The sequence below is a fragment of the Canis lupus genome, chromosome 13, assembly GCF_003254725.2.
Source record: "Canis lupus dingo isolate Sandy chromosome 13, ASM325472v2, whole genome shotgun sequence".
In the NCBI taxonomy this organism is placed as follows: Eukaryota; Metazoa; Chordata; class Mammalia; order Carnivora; family Canidae; genus Canis; species Canis lupus.
The window spans coordinates 56840167-56849471 of record NC_064255.1 but is presented as its reverse complement, the minus strand read 5'-3'; the positions used below and the strand labels follow the sequence as shown (position 1 = coordinate 56849471).

The window sequence follows — 9305 nt, the reverse complement described above, 5'->3', positions numbered from 1 at the left end:
TTCCACACTGAAAGGCTGATTTCACTGCCATTTCTTTAAATTCACCTCTTGCATTTGGAACACACTACAATAAAAGAAGCTGCTTTTAGATTTCTGGTGCCAAAAGGTTTCAGGGAAAAAAAAAATCAAAGATGAGCTTCCATCTCTTTATAAAATTGCATCACTGCCTCTTTATTCTTTCATCTTTACTGCACATAGTCAAGCAGAAAATAAATGCCATCACCTAAAGATGATGAGAAATTTATTGCAGAGACAAACAGGGCTCTAGAGGTCAGAGCTGGTGAGCGGACTCCCCTTCATTAGGTGTGAATGCAAACCCCATCTTCACAGCAGTCACCATACACAAAATCGAACGAGGTACCTTTCTTCCCAACTCACACTTCGTACGCACATGCTTTAGTTGCAGCATTTGCTACAATCCCCCTCCAGATGTGCCTCTTTGGGAGCATGAATGAGCACACTGAAGAAAAATACTGAAGCAAGAGAACACAGAATAGAGGCGAAGCACAGAAAAAGTCAATTGCTTTAAACCAGGGTGTGTGTGTGTGTGTGTGTGTGTGTGTGTCCGGTCATTAGTTTGCAAGTCTCTCCTGCAGTGGAAAACACGAAATCAGAATAATCTTTTGGCACCCCCGGCGTCACGTGGGCCGTGCCAGCTTCCCCGGAATTCACGGCCCAGGGCTGCGAGTCTAGGAGTCCTGAAGTTCTAACACGTCCGACCAATGAGATCGATGGGCTGAATCCTCGCAGCCCAGGTAACGGGGCGCGTTCCAGGGCTCGGGAAGTCCAGTTCTGTGACTCCCCGAAAGCTTCAGCCATACTCACGGTGTCCATATGGAGAGATCCCACACTTCACTTCTGCAGGAGACGCCGCCTGAGTAGCCACGGCAGCCGCGGGCGTCCTGGAGGCCCGGGCGGGGGTGCGGGGCGGGCACCGGCCGCGGCCCGCTGGGCTGATGCCCCCCGCCTGCGCTGGCCGCCCGCAGCGCGCCGAGCCCCGGGGCCCGCGCCTCCCAGCGCCTCCCAGCGCCGCCGTCTCCGGGGGATGCGCCGTCCGGAGCTCCCGCCCCAGCGCTCCGGGGGGCAAGACGCGCTTTCCCGGGCCGCGCCAGGCGACGCTCCCTGCGCAGCCTCCCGATCCCGGCCTCCGCGGGGGTGTGACTCGGCGTGAGCCGCTCGCACGCGCCGCGGACGCTCCCGGCGGGGCCCGAGCCGCAGAGGGCGGGGGCGGGGCGGGGGCGGGGCGGGGAGCGGGGGCGGGGCGGGGCGGGGCGGCGGCGGGGCTCGGACGCGGAGGCGCGCTCGGTGGCGGCGCACAGCCCAGCTCGCCCTCCGCCTCGCGCGCCGCCTGCCCGGGCCGCGGGCTCCGCAGCCGCCCGGCGCCGCCGGCTCCTCCCCCGCAGCTCCCCCGCCGGCCCCCGGCCCCCGACGCCCGCAGCCGCTCCTCCGCGCGCCTCTCCCGCCTCGTGGCGCCTCCTCCCCGTGACCCTCGGCCGCGCCGTCCCTTTCCTCCTGGGTCCCCACCGAGGAGCTCCTCCTGACTTCGCCGAGAGCCTCTCGCCTCCCGCCGCGCCCGGGAGCGCATCCTAGAGACCTTCCGCCGGGCAAGCCCCGAGAGGCAGGGAAGCGGGACGCGGGAGCTTCCCGACGCCCTCGGGTCCGGTCCGCACCTGCACCGTCAGCCGGAGCGGGTGTTTCCTCGGGCCCCGAGGAGGAGGGAGACCGGAGCCGGCAGCAAACTTCGGCCGCCGCGGAGGACCCGAGCCGCGCGCCGGGACGCGGAGGACCCCGCGGGGAGCGCGCAGGACCAAGAGCCTCCCGCGCCCGCCGCCCGGGGCCGGGGCCGGGGCCGGGGCCGGGGCCGGGGACCGAGCGGCGCGGGACAGCGGCGGCGGAGGCGGCCGGGGCAGGATGCGGGGCTCGGGGCCCCCGGGCGGCGGCACCCCCGGCGCCCCCGGCGCGCCCGCGTCCCTGGCCGGCTGCTGCTCCGCTCCGCGCAGGGCCCCCCTGTGCACGTGCCTCCTCCTGTGCGCCGCGCTCCGGACCCTCCTGGCCAGCCCCAGCAGCGAAGGTAGGGCGGGGGCGGGGGCGGGGGCGGGGACCGCGGCCCGGGGCGCGCCCCGCATCCGAATTCGCAGGTGTCCGCCGCGCGTGGCTGCGGGCGCCGGGGCCCGAGCTGGTGCGGACCCGGGCTGGGAAGTTGCAGGCGGGGGGAAGCGGGGTCCGACACCCGCGCCCCAAGGCGGGGCGCGGCTGCTGCGCACTTGAAGCGCGTGGGGAAGTGACATTTCGGGCTCGCAGGAGCGGGACCTGCGGGAGGCGCAGCGGCCGCGGGGTCGGGAGGGAGCGCGGGCCTCGCGGAACCGTTCGGTGAGGCCGGTGATGGGCCGCGCCGTGGCGGTGGCTGGCTGCTGCTTTTATTTTTTATTTTATTTTATTTTTTTTTTTTTGGGGGGGGGAGTGCCTTCTGGAAGCTGTTATTTAGGGCATCCCCAGCTGCTCTTCGGGGTGGGTGGGGAGAGCTGCTATTTGTCGAGGGAGGGGAACGGCGAAGGACAAGGACGGGAGGCGCCCCACGCTGCGGGGGGCCCTTCACTTCGGGGGCTCGTGGTCGCGCTGAGAAAGTGGAAGAAGGCGGGAAGGTGGGATGCGGGAGGCGGACGGGGCGGGGAGCGTTGCTGCCGGGAAGTTGCTGCGCAGACCCGCGGGGCTGCTGTCTCGGCCGGTGTCCGCGGGAGGGAGAAGCCCCGCGCCCCCGCCCCCCGTCCTGGAGCCCCCAGGCGTCCTCCCCACCCCCAATCCTGCGCTCCGGCCCGGGGGGGGGGGGTCTCCGCGTGCCCCGGGCGGCAGAGCCGGCCCCGGGGGAGCAGCACCTGCGCGGCGCCCGCTGCTCCCGCGCCGAGCTCCGCGCCTGGGCCCGCCGCCCTCGCTCCCCCCCGCCCCGGCCCCAACCCCCGGAGCGCGCCGGGTCCCTGCTCGCGAGCTCCTGCCTCGAGGATGGCGCTGGGGGCTGGGGGCTGTGGCATCTGACACGCGGGGCCGGGCTGCAAGAGGCGGTGGGCTCCCCCCGGCCCGGATGCTGGGGTCTCGCTCCGAGGCTCCGCGTGCCCCGAGGAGGCACAGGACGTGCACACAGCCTTGCACTCCCAGGGCTGGGGACGCTGGCCCGGAAAGATGAAGCCGCAGCCTTCGGGTCGCGCGTGTCCCCGTGACTCGCACGGGTGGTGGGGCTGCAGCAGGACGCGCCGAGCTGGTCCAGGAGCGCTGCCAGCCCCGGGGACCGCGTGGAAGCGGGGCCGACCCCCGGCCCCACCCCATGAACTTCCCTCTTGATCCTTACGCGTGGTCGTACGTCCGACCTAGACCCTGAGTAGCTCGCTCTGCCCGTGCATCCATCCATCCATCCATCCATCCATCCACCCACCTATCCAGGCATCGAGCCGTGGCATCGCCATCTCCCAGGCTGAACCCAAGCGATTTGCATTTTCCTCCCTTCCCCAGAAAGTTGAAAAAGTGTTTTAAGTCGTAGTCCTTGGATTAACCCCGCATGTTAGATTCATTATGCGAGAAGTCCGGAGGATTATGACACGGCTTGGAGTCCTTTTCTGAACTGTCCTCTTCCACCGGAAGGGGCATCTGGTTTAGACTGAAAGAGTAATAGTAATGGTAGTGCCGTTCATCCTTTCCCAGGATGAATTTCCCGTTATATTTCAGTGTTTTTTTTTTCCCCCCAGGTGTGATGAGGGAAGGGGTTTATGTAGAGATGAAAGGGAGTAGAAGCTCTGGGTTAGGGAAGGGGAGAAAAATGAAGTCTCAGGGAGGGTGACGCCGAGTGGGCACAGGGGCCGAGACTGCGTCCAGAGCAAGAGGCAGGGGGAGTTGAAGGGAAGCCAGGAAATAGCACCGGCCTCTTAAGGTGATGTAAGCAGAGCTCAAATCTTCTGGAAGGTAGACTGGTTGATATCACAGACCTAACAACCACAGGTTGTATCGTCCTTATGCCAGCTACTAGAACGCAGCACAACTTGGGCTGTAGCGAGGTGGGGCTAGCGGGGGCCTATCACTATTTCACACAGTAGGAAATAAAATCGTAATGATATCTATGACTTCGTCTCATTCATTCCATCTCTACCCAACAGTTTTCCACCTTCCCATTAGTATCCTCTCAGAGCATTGCTTCTGTTCTATAAAATTTATGCTCTCCCCTTCTTTTTGTCTCTCCATGCAAGTATTATTATGAATCGAACAATAATATATTAAGATATTGATAGCAGTTTATTTATTTAAAGATTCCAACTGGAGTTTTTGTTTGTGATTATTTCTGGGAGGTCTTTGGAAGATCAGTGGCAGAAAGATTTGATGTATGCACTGCATCCATTAATAACTTGTTCTCTTATACTTTGTCTTCTGCAACCTATGGGTACTTAGTGATTTCTCAGACTATTTGTGTGTGTGTGTGTGTGTGTGTGTGTATAATATGTTATATATGTGTATGATATGAATGTTCCCTTTCTGTGAGAAAAAATTCAAGGCAGATAGAAATAAAGGTGAGTTTACATTCATAATTAGGATTCTAGCCATTTTTAAAATTTAACTTTGGTAGACACAAATAAACAGAACTGAACAGAAAAAGCCAAATATATATCTAGAATGTTAAATTGAGTTGGAATAAATGTTAGGATATGTTGGATAAAAGACAGTAAGAGGAAAATGTACTCTTTAGACTGAATTCTAAGATAAGATAAATATATCTTTAGTTGTCTTTTTACGTATATTTGGCATTAATTGCATGTGGAAGAAACCTTTGAAGTACAGTGTAATACGAAACAATTTTATTATAAAATAATCCAGAGGCATATTTAGCAAGAAACTTATCTCTAAGATTGATCAAGCAGGACAAACATTAGCAAGTATATCAACAAGTGAAAATGTTAATAGATTTAATAAGTAGAGAAAGCATGTCCACTGTTATGAATATTGGAGGTGGCCCTGAACTTATTCAGTAACTGCCACTTTTTGCTGTCTGGAGATATATTTGTAAACAAGCATTATTTGACAAGTGCTTTTCGCAGCAGGGATTCTTGGCCAATTACTGCTGAACAGCTCTGCATTGAAAATGATTCACCCGCAGTGAATCAAGCTTAATTCATTGAAGCTACAGTCAGTAATGTCCCAGTAAAGTGCTTCTGACAGTTGTCAGCAGTTTGTATTTGAAAAGTCCAGTTTCTTGTCTCTGAATGTTTTGTATGTTTCAGAAAGTGGGGTGGACGGGCTCTTGGGAGAAACACACACACACACACACACACACACAGGGCGTAAAGAATTTTAGGCTAAACTGTTAAACAATCATAAAATTGTAGATGTTTTCAATGGGAAGAAAGGAAAAAAGAGTTGGTGTTAGAGTTTTTCTTGGTTTATAATAGGACCAGGCCCATAAAACAGATTAGAGGACATAATAGATTTGTAAAACTAAATGGCTTTGTTTTGTGGCCTTGTCATCCTGTTATAATTCATCTCCTTTTAGATAAAACGGCGGGACCCCACAGAAAAGGGACAGTAAAATCATTCCCTCGCCAGGACACTACTGAACAAAACAAGAGAGCAATTATCCTTATTTGAATCTTAGGTGATTGGGAGGAGAAGAAGCCATAAAGAGTTTGGTTTTCTGCTTCATAAACCATGAAAGGGGGGCAGAGGGTTGACTCTTTAATTTTAAGCTTTTTTTTTGAGGTAGACAAAGATCTTAGGTGTTAGGGTGACAGGTAAGAGGATTTCATTTCCTCATATAAGACAGAGAAAAGGGTGGACAATACCTGTATTTACAATGGAATTTTCTTTTTTTATTGAAAATATTCTTTTTGTAATATGACCAGTTATAAATATTATTAACTCTTTATTTCAATCTACATAGGATATAAAAGAGCTTAATTTTTTTTATTTAGAAATGCATTACTGTACTTTCCATTATTTATACAATTAATACTCGTCTCTACAAAATGTGACCATTTAGACTATTTCTACATAAGATGTCAAAATAGGTGATACAGCTATTTATAGACAAACATCCCCAAACTATTTACTTAAATATTAGACTTTATTCAGTGTTGCTACTGTTGCGAAAATGACTATGCTTTAGTTATTTTCACTACATTTTTGCTAATTGACTTGACCACTTGAATCTCCTTTGTTTGGAGTGCTTTCTTATGTATTTGCTTGAATGAGTAATTAATTTCTCTTTCATTTGGAAGAAACCTTTCTACTTTTGACTATAAAAATAGACTATGATACTCATTATTATGTTGTATTAACTAACTATAGCTACTTTTACTTATATGAGTAAAGCTTAATGTTCTTTTTTTAAAAATTGTGCTGCTAATATCTTAAAGATATAACTGCTGTAGAAAGTATTGGTGACTCTTTATATTTCATTTTTTTGCATTTAAATTACCATATATATTTCATTTTACTAATGAGTAGTTTGAATTTAAATTAGCAGAGGTAACCTGATTATTGAAACACGATTGATGCCATTTTTGACCATCTTAGAGTAGTTTTACAATTGTTTTCATAAAGCATCAAAATTAACTGAAGTTTGAATATGCAGCCTTGCTTATTATAAACCATTAAAAATTGATTGCAGTATTTGTCCATTTTTCCTTTCTGGGAAGAATAAATTTTTACTATAAAAGCAATATGGAAGCTAAAAATGTAAATTATCAACTTAGACACTCAGAATGGTTCTTGCAGTTCTAGTATCTCTGGTGAGTATGTATTTATCTGTAGAGCAGAATAGATCCTACTGGTAGCTCTACTGGGTAAATACATGTTTTGTTATTTTGGCAAAATTTATATAATCAGTTGGTTAGGTAGTGATTTCTTCAAGGGAATTATCCTAGTCTACTGTATACATAAGCACACCTAGTGGTATTTTAAATTCACATTAAAAATTTTATGCTATGTTTTATTCCAGACTAGGTGGTACACTTAACGTTTCTATGAGTGTCTACAAAGGTAGCTAAAAAATAAAAATGAGTTCTAAAGGCTTTGTAAATACAGATTCAAATGTTTCATATTTTAAGAAGCTTTATATATATATATATATATCTTTAAAGTAATAAACACAATGTTTTTTATTCAGTAAAGAGGTATTTGTTATAAGAAATAGATAAGAAAATCTCAGATCTATTCATAATAATTTTTAAAGAACTATATAGCAATGAGAAAACTGGAAGATTTGCCAGTTATTCATGTGAAAGTCTTTTATTGGTTCTATTAAAAGTCTTTAAATTTAAAACTAAATGATTCATTGTTAAGTATTTGGTTTGAACTTCCAAAACAATTAGTATAAGTATTTAGAACAGTCTCCCTTTATCATATATTTACTTTTCTCTTTTTAGTTTCTGACTTTCCAGACATTTCTTTATACAGAGTTATTGAAATAGATTTGAAAGTGTTTGAACAAGTCAAAAAATTTACTTAGATGAAGAAAAAAATGTTTAAAATTTTAAATTCAAATTTTAGAGAACAGTTCATTTTTGATAATACATTTATTAACATATGCAAGTATCATAATGAAGAGCTTTCCACAAAAGCGGTAAAATCAGTAATGCCATAAATTGTGCTATGAAATTATTGTTCATAAATCAAGGTACAAATAGATAGTGGCACAGGTATTCTTGAGTATTGAAAGCTGATTGGAATTTTCATCTTCTGATGCTATAAATTTCCACAGATATAGGATTTATTCATTCCATTTATTCTGATCACATAAAATCAAGAGGTGGCTCTAATTTAAAATTTATATTACAATAATAATAGAAAACAATGAAATGATTTAAAATGTAATTCTAATCAGTGCATTTCATGAGAAATAAAGATTTTTAAATTCCCTTTTAGCTTCTTTCATTATCATCTATAAAATTCTTAATATAATCTGTTAGTGAAAGCAATAAATATTTAAAAAGGAAAGGCACTGTAAGGTACATAAGGATTTGTATGGTGTCTGGTGAAATGTGTGGTAATTTATAGTCTTGTTATTTTTTTTTCGTTTTGTAAAAGCTTAAATCTTTCAACTATCTCTAATGAGAATCTCAGGTGTTACAAAGTCATAAAATAAAACTAATGTAGTAGGTGTACCACTTGGGGTTTTTGAAAACTCTCTGGTTTAGCATGATGACATTTATTAGCTGTCTTAGTGTGAATATAATTTTTAAATGTTTTTTTTTTTTTTTTTTTATCTTTAGTGATTTAAAGAAACCCTAAGAAGCTATTTCTACTATTTAGAAATTGCTGGAAATTTCTTTTTGAAAATGTGTGTCAATTTCGCCTTTAGAACACCGTTTATAATGTACTGCAGTTAAGGAAAACCTAGTAGGTTCTGTTTGTAATCAAGGTTTATTCCAGCTCTTCTTTTCCTGTAAGAACTACAGTCTTTAGTCTCTGATCAGCTTATGGGTTACTTTATTAGTATCATTTACATTGTTTCATAAACTATTGGAGAAGATACAAAATTTTGTTGGTCAAAAGTCAACCCTAGGACATGCATTCTTTCCTCATGTGTTCATGGCTTTAATTGTGGTATATTTGTTAAGCAGAGTGTAGTAATTTGACCAGGTGATGGTGCAGGTGCACATGGACACATTTGGGGGTGTAGAGAAAGATCACAGTGAGGCTGAAACAAAGAGTAAGGAGGAGTGTCAAGGTGGTATCACTCTGACCTTGATATTAATAAAAGTGCTTAGGTTTTATTTTGTATATTATTTTTAAAAATACCATTACCCTTCTCCCCCACACACATATTCTAATTTTATATTTTTCACTTTTACTCTGAGGATATAAATCATAACCTAATGAAAAAAAACCTCTTTAGTTAATTTTGACATCAGTTTAGTTTTCTTTTTTTTTTTTATTCTTCTGTTTCTCTGTAAACTCTACTGTTTTGTTGAGTCATGCCAAATACTTGTGGTGTTAGACACCCCGCAGATTAAATAATTGGGATTAAAGTGTCTGTGATGATTCTAATTCTGTTTTAGTTACTGGACTATTGCCCAGGCCATCTTCTCCATCCATCACACATGTCTTCGGTTCCAACTAAACTGGGCCCATAACTCTGTTAAGTAAATGATTCTGGTTAAAAAAAAAAAAAAATCAAAAAGCCAAAACCTGAGGGTTGAAATATTTTGCATATGCTTTGTGAGAAAATGTTCCTACTTGGAAACATGTTTCGGGCTAAGTATTGGAAGATTTAGAGAAAATACAGTCTGTTCTTTTACTGAGAAATGGGTTGTGTCTTTTTTTTTTCTCTT

General features: G+C 46.4%; 1 protein-coding gene across 9 annotated transcripts in view; it reads left to right on the top strand.

Annotated features, from left to right (window-relative positions):
• Positions 1–701: 701 nt before the first annotated feature.
• Positions 702–9305, top strand: part of EPHA5 (EPH receptor A5) — a 347353-nt gene continuing 338749 nt past the window's right edge. For 8 of the 9 annotated variants that reach the window (XM_049093001.1, XM_049092998.1, XM_049092999.1 and 5 more), the window contains exon 1: positions 1324–2071. In XM_049093001.1, coding sequence (XP_048948958.1) covers positions 1912–2071 — 160 coding nt within the window. In that variant the 5' untranslated portion in view covers positions 1324–1911. Of the gene's footprint in view, positions 756–1323; positions 2072–9305 lie in introns of those variants that run through there. The other variant, XM_025435555.3, reaches the window with a different exon arrangement.